The 18,771-nt window shown below is 36.1% G+C and overlaps 2 protein-coding genes across 8 annotated transcripts; both read right to left on the bottom strand.

The window, feature by feature from the left end:
• Positions 1–468: 468 nt before the first annotated feature.
• On the bottom strand, positions 469–3,712 carry LOC130745923 (disease resistance protein RPV1-like). Of its 7 annotated transcripts, none has more exons than XM_057598352.1 (5): positions 3,194–3,712; positions 1,827–2,928; positions 1,453–1,581; positions 868–1,065; positions 469–729 (listed from the first exon to the last, which is right to left on the bottom strand). In XM_057598352.1, exons 1-3 carry the CDS (start codon positions 3,664–3,666, stop codon positions 1,552–1,554), a joined length of 1,605 nt encoding a protein of 534 aa, XP_057454335.1. In that variant the 5' UTR covers positions 3,667–3,712; the 3' UTR covers positions 469–729; positions 868–1,065; positions 1,453–1,551. The 7 variants fall into 7 exon arrangements, with proteins under 7 accessions (XP_057454335.1, XP_057454334.1, XP_057454337.1 ...); XM_057598351.1 differs by having other exon boundaries at positions 868–1,062; XM_057598354.1 differs by having other exon boundaries at positions 1,453–1,575.
• A 1,137-nt stretch (positions 3,713–4,849) lies between these two features.
• On the bottom strand, positions 4,850–17,777 carry LOC130743576 (uncharacterized). Its single transcript, XM_057595821.1, has 12 exons — positions 17,190–17,777; positions 15,369–16,473; positions 14,908–15,183; positions 14,030–14,818; positions 12,887–13,414; positions 11,297–11,820; positions 9,528–10,632; positions 9,014–9,289; positions 8,139–8,900; positions 6,689–7,571; positions 5,903–6,011; positions 4,850–5,689 (listed from the first exon to the last, which is right to left on the bottom strand). The coding sequence occupies exons 1-10, from the start codon at positions 17,642–17,644 to the stop codon at positions 6,840–6,842; spliced, it is 6,552 nt and encodes a 2,183-aa protein (XP_057451804.1). The 5' UTR covers positions 17,645–17,777; the 3' UTR covers positions 4,850–5,689; positions 5,903–6,011; positions 6,689–6,839.
• Positions 17,778–18,771: the final 994 nt, after the last annotated feature.

The following is an 18,771-nucleotide window of genomic DNA, read 5'->3' as shown; positions in this document are numbered from 1 at the left end:
TTGTTTAGTTTTAATTAACATAAAACATTTTATCTTCATTAAGCAACGATTTTTTATTCTCTTTCTTCTTACTTTTTGATTAAAAAATTATATTTTCTTTTTCATTCATGAACTTAAGTCATGACCTTAAAATAATATAAATATATGAGGTATAGTAGGACCCAAATAAAAGTAAAATAAGCAATCTTGGTTGGAGCAAATTATACTTGGGTTGCTTAAATCCAATATGTCAATTTGGGCCCACCAGAATAGTATTTAAGCAATCTAATTAGCAACCTTGCATCTCCCATGCTGTAAGGAAATTATTTTAGCTCCAGGTTAGAGCATAGCTCCGGTTTAGAGCAGTCATATATTTATGTGTCTAAAGGTGGTATAGATCCCGGTACAACTGTGGTAAAAGTAAGAGAGATTTGAAGCTACAACTGTCTTGTGTATGAGGATCATGAAGTCATGTGAAAACTGAAGAGGTAGAAAGAAAAGGATATGAGAATATCACAACTATTTACTATGCAAATGTTCAAGTGCCTTGTGATGCCTATAACTATAAGCATGTTCATCATATTTATATGGACATTGAAACTGAAAGCAATGATTACTATCTATCCATTGATCTTTTTACATTAAATACTTCACGAACTATCTATTCAAAAGTGAAGGGGAATCAGATGGCTAATTTGGGCTTTCAGAAGCATGCGTCTTTCCTTTTTAATCTCGTGCAAGGAAAGCAAGCTGAAAAAAAAAGTTTAGGTTATATACAGTGAAACTAATTATCCAAACAACTCCCTGAAACAAACAAAAAGAAACAGAACAAAGGCCACATGTTCGGAGCAATTGAACTGTAATTAAGTACTAAAATTGTGAACACACCTAGACAGAGAAAGCAACTTGGAAAACATCTTTGATGATTTTCTCTTCCTCATCTTTTACATGGAGCCTATAACTCAACAGCAATAACAATTATCATTAAGCAACCTGCTAGTGACTTTTGTCTCTGCAAAGTGTGAACGTTCTACGCCTAGCAGAGTATCAACGTATGTTGTTATTCAGCACATGGATCTCCTACTGCTGTGACAAATGGTAAGAAAAATCTCTTAGAGGATTTGATCTCCAAGTGCAATTTAAGTGGAAATATAAGTACAAAAGTTCTTCAGCTTATAGCTTGCATACAAAAAGAGTCACATCTAAAACCCAAGTCCAAAATACAACAAAAAGCTCAGTATTTCCTTACCGGTGTATAAACTAGAACTATCACAATAAACAAACAAGATAAAAGAAAAACAATATTATGACAGCTGCTTCAAAACAATATTTTGGAGTATAATTAACAAATAAAGACACTTAGTCACCAAAAATTGCCTCATTTACCCTTATCGCTTGAATGTTAGAAATATAAATAGAGAAGCTGCTCCAAACAATTAAACTTATGCTTAAAATTGGAAAGGTGCTTATAACCTCCTTTGAGTTCAACACTAACAAGTTGCAAAAGTCTCAATTTCTTCATCTCCTTGAAAGCATTAACATTGAAGGAAATCCTACCGGTTCTTTGCAAGTTCAAAACCAATCCCTCAACAGTTTCTGTTCCTTACATGTGAAGAAAAGAAAAAGCAGAGAAAAGTAAGGGGAAGCCCTTTTCATTACTCACTAGAAAATGGAGCATAAAGTTGCGGTGGTGCAACCTAACTACACTTTTGAATGAACATGACAAGGAAAAACATCATGTGCATATTTATGAATAGAAAAAACAAGTAAAAAAAAATAATAATCATCTCGATAAGATTATGGAGAGTAATGAAAAGTTTGAAACTCTATACAGAGAAATTTCTTACAGTATTATTTGTCAACACATCATGTCCATCCTCAGGAGACCACAATCGAGTACGCTTCCCAAGCCCTTTTGTTGAACTTTCACGAACAATTTCTCTTCCCATGTCTCGAACCAGATCATGTATTCCAAGCTTGTTATTCCTTTCAACTTTCACAAGGCTCCTCTCTATGAGGACAGTTATTCCAATATCAGCATGAAGTCCACACCCATTTAATATCTCTGTAACACAGGCTCTGCCTTTCCCAATAAAGAAACAGCATATGTCAAGAAATATATCCTTTTGCAGCTCATCCTTTAAACCGTCATAACTTATTCTGAGTTTCTCTTGGACTTGATCATTGGGAATCATCTTCAGTTTTGACAATACACTTCTCCATTCTTTTTTCTTCCTCTCATGTAAGTAAGATCCAAGGACTTCAAGAGCTAGTGGTAATCCTCCACAGTAAGCAACTACATTTCTTGAGAGTTCAATGAAGTCTTTTCTCGGACTTGCTTGTCTGAAAGCATGCCAACTGAAAAGCTCAAGGGAGTCATTTTGGTCCATTTCCTTCATTCTACAGACACGATCAACTTTAATTAAATTAAGTAGGTGTACATCTCTGGTGGTAACAATTAGTACGCTTCCGACACCTAACCATTCACGATTCGCACATAGGGCTTTTAATTGCTCAAACGTGGTCACATCATCAAGTATAACCAGTGCCTTTCTCCTAGAAATTTTCTTCTTAATCATACTTATCCCAAATGCAGTACTATGTATCTTCACTTGTGTTTCCAGGACATCTGAAAGAAGTTGTTCTTGTAAATGAATATGCCCTCTTCTATCATTTTCACAAACTTCTCTAATATTTTCAATAAAACTTGTACCTTCAAATTCACCATGAATTTTATTGTAGATGGATTTGGCTAAGGTTGTCTTACCCAATCCTCCCATTCCCCAGATCCCTACTGTAAAAACATTTTTTGTATGATCTTCCCTAAACCCAATCACTTCTTCCACTTGAGCATCTAATCCAACCGGATACTCGGTAATAAACAAAACCGCCTTTTCTAGCTTTGTCAAAACATCCTTAACAATTTTGTCAATTGCTTCAGCTTGAGTCCTTCAATAATAAGTAATTACAAAACAAACAAAAATGAGCATTTTTTTATAGGTAAATGTTAGTTGTTAGAAATGTCAGTAGATTAGTCTTCCTCAGGATTCGAATCCTGGACCCTTCACCCTTCATTTCACTCAACCCTTATGTCCCCTAGCTTTTACCACTTAAGCTAACCCTTATGAGCATAAATAAGGAAATGCTATATAAGGTCAAAACCTGCTTCATTTTCAAATAAAAGAATCTATGAAGGAAGGAAGTATTGATTTACCTAAAGGTGCTTAAATCCCAACCAGACAAATTTGCAACTTGATTGAGCACACGCATCCACTTCATCCCCACGTCTACCTCTACGTATCCATCTCCTCCAGCTGCTGCCAAAGAAAAAGCATGCGTACCCTTACGTACGTGTGATGGATCAACTTCATAAAAAATGGGAATAACAATCTGGCCATAAGTTCCACGGCAATCCATGATTTTGTCGAGTTCATCGAGACACCATCTTGATGAAGTATAGTTGGTGGAGAGAACAACTAAGGATATACGAGAACCTTCTATAGCTCGCAACAGTGATGGTTTCAGATCGGATCCTTTTATAAGCTTCTCATCGTCAAGGAAAGTGTTGATTCCAGCGTTTGAGAGTGCAGCATAGAGATGAGAAACGAAGCTGTGACGGGTGTCTTCTCCTCTGAAGTTTATGAACACGTCGTAGATCCATTGATGATTCCAGGATGAAGACGCCATTGTGATGAAACGAAGAAAGGACTTGAAGTCAACACTTCAAAGTTGAAAACAGTGTCTGATTTGAATAATAATGCGAACATCAAAGCTGCTCAATTTTTATTTTTTAACACTAAAGTTTTAATTACACTTATTATGGTCCCTGAATTAATGTGATTCTTTAATTTTGATCTTCTTTGTCTAAAACGAGCGATATGAAGTATCTATGATTCGTAGATGTGGATGCGTCGGCTCCCTTATTCCCTAGCTAATATACAAAGGTGGATGTGATCTCTTGCGTTGCGAACTCCAAAGCCTTTTGCATCGAGCACCTCTTTCAAGAACTCCTCCACTCGTCATAGGCAGGGACGGATCCAGAAATTCGATGTAGTGAGGGCAATGTATACGTATAAATTTATAACAAAAAAAAATAACACATACTATTAAAAGTGAGGACATTTTTTACCAAAAGAAACATAAGTTAGGATATTTTTTGCCAAAAGAGCCATCAAAAAACACATATTTTTACTACTCAAGTGAGGACATTTAGCAATGTGAGACACAAGTGAGGGCATTTAGCAATGTGGAATATAAGTGATGGCATTTTTTATCAAAAGAGTTATAAAAAATCACATACTTTTACTACTCAATTTTTTTTTCTTATGTTTCTTTCAAAATTAAGTGAGGGCACTTGCCCTCATATCAACACACTTGCATCGGTCCTTGGTCGTAGGGTTCCCTGAATTGTGAAAGTAAAAGCATACTTATAAACAACCGCTTTGACACAATGGCATTTAACTTACCACACAACCAACAATCGGACGCATGGAAGCAGGTACGAGAAAGGGATGTGGTACCCAGAAATACCAAACCATATACTCAGGTATTGTCTCTGCTCGGGGGTGTGGAGAACCGTCTGGATGTACCCAAATTGGCTGAGTTCCTTCTTCGATAGATAACGATGTATGATATTCCCTACTCTAATGTACCATGAATATAGGGACATATCCTAGCCACGGACGATGCTCCCTATGACCATGGTACGCTCTCTACGCCACGACGTGCGCATCCATGTCATCCGTTTTACTCCCTCTCAGTCTTAGGGACTCAAACATGTGCATTTATGAAATTTGAGGAAGTATTTCATAGAACAAAAATTTGAGAGACCAAAATCAATAATTCACAATTTATAGAGATCAAAAACATATTTAACGCAAAATTAAAACATCATCTTTTTCAGAATATAAAAGTATGTAACTTTAAAAAAAAATCAACTTAAAAAAAATTGTACGCTTTTTTTTTTTTTTTGTGGCCACCCTCAACCGGAAAGTCTGTCTCCGCCACTAATCTTTGCTGATAAACTCAGATAAAAGATGAAAAGAAGAAAACTATGATATCTTCCTAATGAGGCAGAAACTAGGTCAAGACTCACAAATGGTTGTAAGAACTAAACATGTAAACATAATTTATCATATTCCTATTACAGCTTAAGTGACTTCTCTTGTAGGCTTCATGCTTTCCTTGTCATTAGTGCATATATTTCTGGGCTCAACAGGAATGAATATCCTTTGATTGCCAATCCACATTTGGAGTAGACATCGACCAAGATAATATCAAGCTCAACCTCATCTTCAAAATCTTTTTCATGAACGTAAGAGTGAATCTATTTGCGGCGTTAGTGCCACCTACAACAAAGCACATGTTAAGAACACTCACCAAAAGAGGCTAATCTAACTTCATACGTGAACACCTGATCATCTCGTGAAAAAGGTTCGGGACCTTGAGAACCAGATAGCAAAGGACGAAAAATCAGACCAAACCAAGCTAGAAGATAACTTGGTGCTGTTTCAGCTCAAAATTCAAGTGACATTGGTAAAACACACAGAATCCTTCTAAAAGACCACAATTGAGAAGTATTCTGAGAGAAGGCCCTCGTGTAGCTCTTCCATAGATGGAAAAGAAAACATTGCTAGAACAACCTCAATGAGGACAAATATAGAAGGCCTGACAAAACCAAGAAGGGGATTCATTGCTGAGAGGCTACCACCTGCACCATCCAAAATTCTTCAGCAAAAAAGGCGAATTTCCATAGCTACCCAGGTGTGAGACACCAATTAGTGAACAATCATTAAACATTACATTAAAGAAACCCCATAATGCTATGGCTATACCATCCATATGAACTATTGTCATAATATTAAGCCCCTTCTCCCTACCTAACTGAATAAAGAGTATAAAACAGTTAGCAAAGCTTATTCACCTGGCCTGTTCATTTAGGATACTTTTCTAGCACAGTTTATGCTGTAACTGATGGTTCAGTGGGAAATGTAGCAGTTTCTGCAAGCTTTGAGGTTCTCTGTTAACATTTTCTGGGAATCGGCGAGAAATAGCAAAGGTTAGCATAGTTATATATAAAAAAGAACTAAAAGTAAAAGTAAATTATTAGATCTCATATAAATATTTAAGTTTTCTTCCGCACAGCTCTCATACATCTATGTCCATGACACAAAAGAGATTGATGTTTACGTCGTTTCTTTTGCACAGCTCTCATAAAACTGTGATCAAACCAAATTTTGCTGTTATGAAATCCTGATACTTAACTACATATATTGGGTTTTAATTTCCCCCGCAAGAATCAAACTTTCTGAAAGCCTTTTCTGGTAAAAGTTGAAAGTAATCAATTAAAATATTAACCAAAACACTCAAAAACATACCATTCATGGATGATTAGAAAAACTTATGTGCAGATAAACATACTCCAAAATGTTAAAATAATTTGACAAACCAAATATACTATACTGATTATATTTTGACCCAAATTAAACTCAAGATCTGTTCTGTCATAGATTAAAGAACACATCAGTAAAAGTTATCACAATCATGAAAGATGCTTGAAAAATTGAGGACACTAAGGAATAACATAAAATCAACAAAATAATCAAACATTGATGATATATATATAACATAAAATACAAGGATTTTAAATTAACAATCAAATGTCAGAATCAACAATAGGGATGAATTCTAAGAAAGAAGAGAGACAAACCTGGTAGAAGGAATGCTCGGAGGAAGAGACAAATCTGGCCTACGGAACATAGCTCGGTACATCATCCTTCCTAGAAAATGTTCCGAAACACATATAACAAGGGAATCTCAGATTATGACAAAGGCATAACCAATCAAAAATTGTTGAAAGCTCAAGTTTGGTTCAAGCATGAACATTCTCCCATTCTCTTTGCAAGTCTTGTCAAGAAATTTTTATTTGGTTTTGGTGAAGGCTCCATTTTCCTGTTAGGTGATGATTTCAATTTCACATTAGGTGACGGCTGCATGTTCATTTCAGTTGATGGATCCATTTTCATGTTAGGTGAAGGAAGCATGTTCACTCTAGGTGATGGCTGCATGTTTACTTCAGGTGATGACTCCATTTTCACATCAAGTGATGGAAGCAAGTTCACTTCAGGTGATGCCTCCATTTTCACATTAACTGACAGCTCAAGTTCAACTTGCATAGTAATTGATGGCTCAACTTTCATAGTAATTGACGGACCATATATTAGATACACAGCTGTCTCCTTAACAGTCAATCCACACCCATAAGCAACAACAATCTCCATATTGTCACCAGGATCTAGATTTGATATTACACTCTCCCAATCTTCATCATTAAAGGATATCACAGTATCTTGCTTGTAGACCTGAATGGTGAATTTTGTGTAATTAATGACCAGGACACTAGTAAGACATTCAGTTGCCATATTTCCAGGTGTTGGTGAATAAACAGCACATAAAACTATTCCCTTCAAGCAACAATCACGATCCTCAGGAACTTGAAAATTTACTGAAGGTCCTTCACCTTTATAGGCTAACCAAGAAGGATAATTATCACACGGAAGGAAAAAATTACTAGAATCATTGGTTGTCAATCCCTGTAACAAGAAAATATTAGTCGGCTATTTATTTAATCATACAAATGGACTTTTAGTACCTCTTACTGTGTCACTCTGAATTCCAACAGGTGAATGTTAATTATCATTTATAGTGTATGTGTTTTGCATGAATAAAAACAGAGGCAAGAAAACTAATAGTTCTGTAACACAACCATCAACAGGAGAAAGTTTGAACCTATTCCGGCATCCATAAAAGCTGCAAAACTCTTACCAAAAGAAAAAAAAATTGCAGAACTTGTACGTCATACATGTCTGAACATTTATGGGTAAATCACCCTTTTTTCATGTTCATTCATACTCTATATTTCATACTCTCTATACTGCTTTTCACCTTCCATATGCTATTCATGATCCCCACTTGTATAAAAAATTTGCACCTCTATCTTAATTTCCTGTTTGCCATGGCCATCCCAGTTCAGTCATCATTCATCTATTGCTTTCTTTAGCTGACTTTAGACTAAAGCAAACAAATGCATTAGGGAAATTATTCCATCTTTTCCTAATTATAAATAAAGATCAGTACAGGTGAGAAGATAAAGAAGTAACCTGTGATATGCTCTTGCCAAGAGTATCAATGACTGTGTCGCAACTTCCCAATCTAATCAAAAGTGATCTCAAGGAAACACTTGAGATATGTGCTGCATATGATGATGTTGTTTCCAATTCAGTACACTTTGCATCATATTGATCATCAATAATTCTTCTTGACTCTTGAGTTACTTGAATCTCCGAGTGACATTGTATCCAAACACTTCTTAGTTTGGACAGGCTGCTAAGCCACGATGATACATTGCCCGAATTAGAAACTAGAGCCAATGACATGCCCCCAAATTGGGGAATGCGGGATAGGGGATTCATTGTGGGTGACATCCAAGACCGAATGAGAGAAGGAAAAACATCACGTGTTAATCCTTCATATCCACATAAGGATATATATCCTATGCTTTTCAATCTTAGTATTGAATAGGGAACTTCCTTTATAGCTGTATCTTTTGCAATAAGTGTTGTCAAGGATTCCATCTGCACTATATCTTCTTCCAACTTATCAATTTTTGAACAACCTGAAAGGATGAGAGTTGTCAAAGATTTCAACTGATAGATCTTCCTTGGGAGATTTCTAAGGCTTGTACAGTCCTTCAAATTTATAAGAAGAAGATTAGTGAGATCTCCGATGGACTGGTGTAGCTCGGACAAATTTGGACAATCCTTTAGAATGAGCTTTTCTAGATTCGGTAGTTTCGAAAAATCTGGGGTGTTTTCCAAGTACCTGGAATGACTGAGATTGAGAATTTTTAGCTTCTCCAGCAGCTGCAAGAGGATATATGTTTAAAAGGAAAATTAGAGGAGAAAATGAAAAAATGCTGGTATCAATTGTTATTGTCATCAAACTCTGAGCTTTATAATAAATTTTAGTACTATACCTTGGTTTCCTTCCAAACTTGTTTAATACTACTGTACTTTAAGTCTATAACAACTAGATTTCCCTGATATAAGTCATCAGGTATATATTTCAAAGTAAATCCTTGCCAATAGACCCATCTCAGTTCTTGGGAAAGATGCCCATAGTCTCCAGAGAGGTCAACACAATCAAGTTGTAAAAGTCTCAGTTTTCTCATTTCCTTGAAAGCATTAGCACTGAAGCAAACTCTGCCGGTTTTTTGCAACTTCAAAACCAATCCCTCAATAGTTTCTGTTCCCTGCATGTGAAGAAAAAATAAACAGAGAAAAATTTAGGGGAAACAGTTTTTGTTTTCTATAACTACACTTGCAATGAACATTACAAGGCAAACACTCTCAGCTCAGGTCATGAATCCTACAATTTTCATTCAGTAATTAAGATGAGCAAAACAATTCAGAAACAAACAAAATATTTTATGATTCTGAAACGATTATGGAATATGGAGAATAATCAAAAGTTTCAATCTGTATTCTTACAGTATTTTTGGTCAAAACATCATGGACATCCTCATGAAACCACAATCGACTACGCTTCCCAGGATCTTTTGCTGAACTTCCACGAACTATTTCTCTACCCATGTCTCGTAGCAAATCATGCATTTGAATCTTGTTATTCTTTCCAACTTTGACGAGGCTCCGCTCTATGAGAACAGTTATTCCAATATCAGCATAAAGTCCACAGCCATTTAGTATATCTGCAGCATCGGCTCTGTTCTTTCCAATGAAGAAACAACATATGTCAAGAAATATATCCCTTTCCATATCATCCTTTAAACCATCATAGCTTATTCTCAGTTTTTCTTGCACTTGATCATTGGGAATTCTCTTCAATTTTAACAGTACACTTTTCCATTCTTGTTCTGTCCTCTCATATAAGTAAGATCCAAGGACTTCCAGAGCTAGTGGCAACCCTCCACAGTAAGCAACTACATTTCTCGAGAGTTCAATCAAGTCTTCTCTCGGACTTGCTTCTCCAAAAGCATGCCAACTGAAAAGCTCAAGGGACTCATCTTCATCCATTTCCTCCATTTTATAAACATAGTCGACTTTAAGTAAACTAAGTACCCGTACATCTCTGGTTGTAACAATTATAACACTTCCTTGTCCAAACCATTTACGATTTCCACACAGGGCTTTTAATTGCTCAAATGTGGTCACATCATCAAGTACAACCAGTGCCCTTCTTCCAGATAGTCTTTTCTTAATCATAGTTGTCCCTGTGGAAATGCTACGAATCTTCTTCACCTTTGTCTTGACGACATCAGAAAGAAATTGTTCTTGCAAATGCATATGCCCTCTGCTATTATTTTCACAAACTTTTCTAATATTTTCAATGAAACTTCTATCCTCAAATCTTCGATGAATCTGGTTGTAGATGGCTTTGGCTGTGGTTGTTTTACCCAACCCTCCCATTCCCCAAATCCCTACCATACAAACTTTGCTTGATTGACTTTCAATATACTCAATCACTTCTTGCACGCGTGATTCTAATCCAACCGGAAAATCAGTAATAGACAAGAGTGTGACATCTAATTTTGTCAAAACGTTCTCTACTATCTTCTTCACTAGTTCAGATTCACTCCTTCAATAAAACAGATCAACTAAATGAGCAAAAATTCGAAAAATCAAAACCTAAGAAAGCTTAATACCTTAAAATATGCTTCATAATCCAAAATCGAAACACAAGCAAGAAACTAGAAAGTTAAATTTAGAGTGAATGTTCAATTTCGTCTCTAAAAGTGTAAGGTTCAGGGTCTGGCAAGTTAGTCTCTAGAAGAAGGAAATACCCTCGCAGTCTCATTGTGTCAAATGTCAGTCAAGTACAAGGACTAACTGAACAACATTATTCTTTATCTAATGGTAGGGACTAGGGACTAACTTGACTGAATTTGACATAGGCCCCTCGTTTGGGAAAACAGCTTAATAAAGCATTTATAGTCCTAAGCGACCATAAGGGCTTATGACATAAGCGCTTATTCATAAGCTATTTTAAAAAATTTATTGAAATAAATTGAATAAGTTATATATAAGCATAAGCTCTTTTTCATAAGCTATGCTGAGTAGCTTATGAAAAGAAGCTCAAAACAGCATAAGCTCTCCCACACACTTGCACAAGCGCTTATGCTATCAGATAAGCTCAAATAATCACGGACTGCTATGGTATTTCCTTCTTCTAGAGATTAACTTGTGTGACCCTTACACCTTCAAGGACAAAATTGAGGATTCACTCTACATTTAAGATTTACCTGAAATCGGTGACATCCCAACCAGACAAATTCGCAGCATCTGTTAGCGCACTCCTCCAACTCGACAGCAACTTGCTCATATCTTCTCCGGTGCGAATTTTTACAGCACTTGCTTGCAACGCTTTGCCGAAAGCACCTTTCTGATGGCGCACAACTGATGGATCAATGCCATAGAATATGGGAAGAACCACCTGATCATGATCTCTATGGCATTCCATGATCTTGCAAAGCTCGATGAGACACCAATTAGAATCAGTGTAGTTCTCCGAGAAAACGACGATGGATACACGAGAAGCTTCAATTGCTCGCAAGAGTTCAGGACCAAGTTCCATTCCCTTGGGGAAGGTCTCATTGTCAAGGAAAGTGTAGGCTCCTGCATTGGAGAGGGAAGCATAGAGGTGAGAAACCAAGTTTCTGCGTGTGTCTTCTCCCCTGAAATTGATGAACACGTCGTAGATGCATTTTGGTTTGTTTTCTTCATCAGACCAATAAGCCATGGATTTTGATGAATGAAAAATTGGAAGTCAACGGTTAGAAATGGAAAGCACAACTACCTACAAAGTCCAAAGTTGAAATAGAAGCATGAATTTGAAGAGTTCATGCAAGTTGGTCATTTTTTTTTCTTTGTTGTCGATCATATTGTTGATCTTACGCAACCAGTGGAATTTTGATAGAAGAAAATCATTGCAATATGGGGTTCATTCTATTTTATATTTTAGCACACAATTGATTATATAAGAATTTATTAGAAAATAATTTAGGTTTTTATTTCTTTTTTAAATCCAAAGAGCTATGAAAAGAAAATAATTAAGGTTAGAAAAATTGACCCGAGCTAGGCTTTGTGTAAACAGACTCTACCTACTTCGAGATTTTAAAGCATAACTCTGGTTTGTACTTGTCAGTTGTCATAGACTTTTTTTTTCATGTCTCATTTAACACTTCTGAAAGTTTGGTCTCGCTGGTATCCTATTTAAATTTTAAAGGCATGTGTTATAATAACATGTTTACAACTAATTACCATCTGATATTGAATGAAGCATGAGCACAGTAATACAGAGTTACAGACATAAAAATGGTAATAGAGATAATATAAAACGTATCACATCAGCACAAGCTAGGCAGTGAATATAATAGAGCAACATACACCATGAAATTGACTGCACAATCTTCCATTTCATAAAAATTAAATGAAACAATATCCTCCTGTAGTGTGCATACATTATTATTCACATGATGCCCTCAAAATCCAATACTTCAAACTTCTCCACTCCAAACATAAAACTGCTGTATACTAATAATACCCAGCAACCTTCTCTAGACTTGCACATTAATATCATCTTTTATCTAGCTGTTGCATAACATCTAGTCCAGCAATCTTGAGGGCCAGAAAAACAAGAAATGAACTCTTAACGTTTTCAGAACCATATTCATTTAAACACACAACAACCACATGAATTCTCCACTATGTTCATAAAACATGGCACTGTCCCTCCTCCCTCCTAGAAAATTTTGCAAAACACATACATAAAACAAGGAAATCCCTTATTATGACAAAGCCTTGGTCAATCAGAAATTGTTGAAATCTCAATTCTGGTTCAAACATGAACATTTTCTGATTCTCTTTGCAAGTCTTGTAAAGATATGTTTTGTTGGCTTTGGTGATGGCTCCATTTTCATGCTAGGTGATGGCTGCATGTTCACTTCTGGTGATGGCTCAATTTCCATAGTAATTGACTGAGCATTTATTAGATACACAGCTGTCTCCTTAACAGTCAATCCACGCCCAAAAGAAACAACAATCTCCATATTGTCACCAGGATCAAGATTTGATTTTACACTCTCCCAATCTTCATCATTAAAGGACATTACAGTATCTTGCTTGTAGATTTGAATGGTGAATTTTGTGCGATTATTTATCATGACACTTGTAAGACATTCAGTCGCTATATTTTCAGGTGTTGATGAATAAACAACACATAAAACTATTCCCTTCAAGCAACAATCACAATCCTCAGGAACTTGAAAATGCACTGAAGGTCCTTCACCTTTATAGGCTAACCAAGAAGGATAATTACCACCCGGAAGGAAAAAATTACTAGAATCGTTGGTTGTCAGTCCCTGTATCAAGAACATACATTCGGTTATTTAATCATTCAAATGGACTTTCCGTTCCATGTAATATGTCATTCTTAATTTCAAAAGGTGAATATTAAATAAAATGATAGTATGTTGCATGTAGAAAAACTAAGACAAGGAAAGATAGTTTTGTAACGCAATCATTAACACTAGAAAGTTAGAACCAATTCCATGCATCAATAAATTTAGTATAATGGCTGCAAAACTTTTACCGAAAGCAAAAGATTACCACAATCCCTCTAACTATGATATATAATTCTCAAAATGTTCAAAAGATTGACTTCCAACACTCCTCAAGCTGTAGAATGGATACCAGTCATTTCTTTCTTGACAACATTAGACTCTATTGAGAATGTGAATCATCACCTTCATTAGAGTTTATTTTGATTAATTGTATAGCTCCTACCATTATAACATACACATAAATTTACCATCACTGAAATTTTATGATCACACTAAAATTAGTTTATCGCGCAGATACTTGAATAAAGTCGTATCATATGGAAATTTTCAGCTTTAAGCAAACAAATGCAAATAGAAAAGACTTCCCTAATTAATAATAAAGATCAGTACAAGGTGAGAAGGTAGAGAAGACACCTGTGATATGTTGTTGGCAAGAGTATCAAGGACTGTGTGGCAACTTCCCAATCTAATCAAAAGTGATTTCAAGGAAAAATCTGAGATTTGTGATGCATATGATGATGATGATGATGATGCTTCCAAGTCCATAGAATTTACATCATATTGATCATCAAGAATTCTTCTTGACTCTTGAGTTAGTTGAATCTCTGAGTGACATTGTATCCAAACACTTCTAAGTTTTGATAGGCTGCCAAGCCATGAAGATAAATTGCCTGAACTATAATTCTGTATATCCATAGAAACTAGAGGCAATGACATGCCCGCAAATAGGGGAATACGGGATAGGGGATTCATTGTTGGTGAAATCCAAGACCGAAAGAGAGAAGGAAAAACATCACGTGATAATCCTTCATATCCACATAGAGATATGTACCCTATGTTTTTCAATCCAAGTATTGAATAGGGCACTTCCTTTATAGCCGTATCTTTTGCAATGAGTGTTGTCAAGGATTCCATCTGCACTATATCTTCTTCCAACTTGTCAATTTTTGAACAACCTGAAAGGATGAGAGTTTTCACTGACTTTAACTGATAGGTCTTCCCTGGGAGATTGTTAAGGTTTGTACAGTCCTCCAAATTTATTAGAAGAAGGTTCCTGAGATCTCCGATGGAATGGTGTAGCTCGAACAAACTTGGACAATCCTTTAGAATGAGCTTTTCTAGATTCGGTAGTTTTGAAAAATCAGGGGTGTTTACCAAGTACTTTGAATGACTGAGATTGAGAATTTTTAGCTTCACAAGTAACTGCAAGAAGATAAATGATTATAAGAAAAATTAGGAGAAAATGGGAAAACAACAAACTATCTACAGTCATCAACCTTTGAGTTCTATACCTTGGTTTCCTTCCAAACTCTTTTAATACTGCTGTACTTTAATTCTAGAACAACTAGATTTCCCTGATAAAAGTGATTGGGCAGATATGTGGAAGTAAATCCTTTCCAATAGACCCATTTCAGTTCATGGGACAAATGCCCGAAGTCTCCAGTGAGGTCAACACAATCAAGTTGTAAGAGTCTCAGTTTTCTCATTTCCTTGAAAGCATTAGCACTGAAGCAAACTCTGCCGGTGTTTTGCAACTTCAAAATCAATCCTTCAACTGTTTCTGTTCCCTGCATGTGAAGAATAAATAAACAGAGAAAAAGTAAGGGAAACAGTTTTTATCTTCTATACATAAAGCTCCAGCAGCATAGCTTAACCACACTTGCAATGAACATGATAAGTCAAACACTCAAAGAGTTTTATGATCCTGAAAAGATTGTGGGGGATAATCAAAAGTTTTAATATGTATTCTTACTATATATTTGGTCAAAACATCATGGACATCCTCATGAAACCACAACCGACTACGCTTCCCAGGATCTTTTGTCGAACATTCACGAACAATTTCTCTTCCCATGTCTCGTACCAAATCATGCATTCGAAGCTTGTTGTTCTTGTCAACTTTTATGAGGCTACGCTCTATGAGGATAGTTATTCCAATATCAGCGTGAAGTCCACAACCATTTAGTATATCTGTAACATTGACTCTGCCTTTACCAATAAAGAAACAACATATGTCAAGAAATATATCCTTTTCCAGCTCATCCTTTAAGCCGTCATAACTTATTCTGAGTTTCTCTTGCACTTGATCATTTGGAATTCTCTCTAGTTTTGACAATACACTTTTCCATTCTAGTTCTTCCCTCTCATTTAAGTAAGACCCAAGGACTTCAAGAGCTAGTGGTAACCCTCCACAATAAGCAACTACATTTGTTGAGAGTCCAATCAAGTTTTTTCTTGGACTTGCTTCTCCAAAAGCGTGCCAACTAAAAAGCTCCAGGCATTCTGTTTGGTTCATTTCCTCCATTTTATAAACGTTATCGACTTTAAGTGATTTAAGTAGGCGCACATCTCTAGTTGTAACAATTATTACACTTCCTGATCCAAACCATTGATGATTTCCACACAAGGCTTTCAACTGCTTAGATGTGGTAACATCATCAAGTATGATGAGAGCCCTTTTCGACTTGAGTCTTTTCTCGACCATAGCTGTCCCCATGGAAATGCTATGTATCTTCTCCTTTGTTTTCAGGACATCAGAGAGAAGTTGTTCTTGTAAATTAATAAGTCCTCTGGTACTATCGCTTTCACAAACTTCTCTAATGTTTTCAATGAAACTTCTACACATGAATTTAAGATGGATTTGATTGAAGATTGCTTTGGCTGTGGTTGTCTTACCTGACCCTCCCATCCCCCAGATCCCTACCATACGAACTATTCTTGTTTGGTTCCCAACCAGCCTAGTCACTTCTTGCACACGGGATTCCAATCCAACTGGGAATTCGGTAATAGACAAGAATGTATAGTCGAGTTTTGACCAAACATCCTCAACAATTATCTTCACTAGATCACCTTCATTCCTACAAATATGTAACAGTCATGAAGCACACAGACTCAGCAAAGATTATTAAAGATTATAAGCTCTCTACCAAACAATACACCTCATATACACATCACTTTTCTCACAATCTCTAACTTCTTATTACATCACATCAGAAAGAAAAATTGTTCTTGTAGATGAATATACCCTCTAGTTCTATCACTTTCTCAAATTTGCGATGGATTCTATTGAAGATGGCTTTGGTTGTGGTTGTTTTACCCCATCCCCCCATTCCCCATATCCCTACCATAACTTACCTCAACAGCTTCAGCTTGACTCCTTCAATAATAATAATGATAACAATAAACAAGTACAGAACAGATAGAAATGAGCATATAGGCTTTATTTTCAAATAAAAGAAACTATCTAGCAAGCAGAAAGTACTCGCTCCGTTCCTTAATATCTGTCACTTTTTTGAACTTAATATCTGTCATTTTAATGTTGTGCTACATGTATTAAGGAATATCATATAATGTTCTAGTTTTATTAAAATTATTATTAAACTTTGTAATATATCTCTTATCTCTCTTACTAATTCTCTATTTTCAATTTTCCTACCACTAATAAGTTAGGGTACAATTAGTAAAACATAATTAATGCTCTTTTCAAATTGTAAAAGTGACAAGTAGTAAATAGAAACAGAAGAAACATCAAAATAGTTACAGTTATATAGAAACGGAGGGGATATTGATTTACCTAAATTTGCTCAAGTCCCAACCAGACAAACCTCCAACTTTTGTGAGCGCGTTTTTCCAACTCAAGCCAACGTATGCATCTCTTGCTGTCAAATGAAAAGCACCCACCTGACGTCGCACGTGCGATGGATCAACGTTGTAAAATATAGGAATTACCAGCTGCCCATATTTTCTGCGACATTCCATGATTTTGATGAGTTCATCAAGACACCATCTAGATGAAGCATAGTTTGGGGAAAGAACAACTAAGGATATACGAGAACCTTCAATTCCTCGCAACAGTTCTGGTCCAAGTTCGAATCCCTTTTTAAGCTTCTCATCGTCAAGGAATGCGTTGATTCCAGCGGTTGAAAGGGCAGCATAGAGATGAGAAACGAAGCTTTGACGGGTGTCTTCTCCCCTGAAATTGATGAACACGTCGTATATCCATTGATCATTGCTGGACGAAGAAGCCATGGATTGGATCAAAGAAAATCAAGCTACTACAGAAGAGAAGAAGAGAATGGAAATCAAGCTACTATAGTCTTTTGAGTCAAACTTTTGCTTATCCACTTTTTTTCTGACCATTCATTTTGTCTTAGAAATTTCCTAGTTGCTGGTGGCAGCTGCAGCATAAATAGAATTTTTTTTTTCCTTTAAGTCTTTTTTTTTAATCATACCGGTCCACTATTTAATTTCACGGTTAATGACACGAGGGGCGGTCGTAGTGGAAAAAAATATGAGTTTAATTTTGATGTCCAGACGGTGTAAAGTTTTTTTACACCGTCAACCAATCAGATTTCAAGGATGTGACATGTCAATTAAAGAAATTAAATGAAAAGAGAGATTTTCTCACATCCTTGAAATCTGATTGGTTGATAGTGTAAAAACACTTTACACCGTCGGTGGATCAAACTTTTTCTCAAAATATATTACCTCCATTCATATTTAACTATTCAAATAGAGAAGAGAAGAAACACATTTGTTTTTTATTTTTTTTCATATATCAGAATGATAAATTACATCCGTACTCATATATCACTCCGTTCTTACTAGCAATCATTCGGGGATAAAAGAAACACGTTTATTAATAAGTGCAGTTAATTTTGTTAATTTTCATAAAAATGTTATCCGTTTTCCTATTTTTTTCTTTCCTCGTTTATTATCCTACAATGGCATTACTCGGAAAAAGTAATGATCACTAGTATTTCTCTCGATGAAGGCTCGTTTCAGTAGAAGGTATTGACAAAAGACTCACTTGGTTGAATTTTTGTGAAGCATTGAAAGTGCTATTTGGTATTGAGTCTGATTCCCCTATGGAAGAACTTGAAATACTTCTGCATAATGGTAGCCTTGAAGAGTATCGAGAAGCATTTGGCAATTTGGCTTGTCACACTGAATTGTCTGAGCAATAGAAGTTGCAGTGCAATTTGGGTGGCCTTAACACTGAGCTTGAAGAGGAGGCTACTTGGGAGGTTCTCTACGACTTGCAGAAGATGTTCTCTTCTTTCGATCGTATTGCTTCTCCTTGAGGTCAAAGAGGATTTTGAGGGGGGATATGATGCAGATGGCTAGTTAGTGGGCAGGGGAAAGAACAATTAAGG

This window comes from Lotus japonicus, chromosome 3 (genome assembly GCF_012489685.1).
Source record: "Lotus japonicus ecotype B-129 chromosome 3, LjGifu_v1.2".
In the NCBI taxonomy this organism is placed as follows: Eukaryota; Viridiplantae; Streptophyta; class Magnoliopsida; order Fabales; family Fabaceae; genus Lotus; species Lotus japonicus.
This window is presented reverse-complemented; position numbering and strand designations above follow the sequence as displayed.

Coding starts and splice junctions, on each gene's coding strand:
- LOC130745923 (XM_057598352.1), bottom strand. CDS start 3,666: ATGGCGTCTTCATCCTGGAATCATCAATGGATCTACGACGTGTTCATA. Junction 2,929..3,193: donor TGGGATTTAAGCACCTTTAG/GTAAATCAATAC, acceptor TTATTATTGAAG/GACTCAAGCTGAAGCAATTG. Junction 1,582..1,826: donor ATGTGTTGACAAATAATACT/GTAAGAAATTTC, acceptor TTCACATGTAAG/GAACAGAAACTGTTGAGGGA.
- LOC130743576 (XM_057595821.1), bottom strand. CDS start 17,644: ATGGCTTCTTCGTCCAGCAATGATCAATGGATATACGACGTGTTCATC. Junction 11,821..12,886: donor AATGTTCATGTTTGAACCAG/AATTGAGATTTC, acceptor TCTAACCGTTGA/CTTCCAATTTTTCATTCATC. Junction 10,633..11,296: donor TGGGATGTCACCGATTTCAG/GTAAATCTTAAA, acceptor GTTTTATTGAAG/GAGTGAATCTGAACTAGTGA.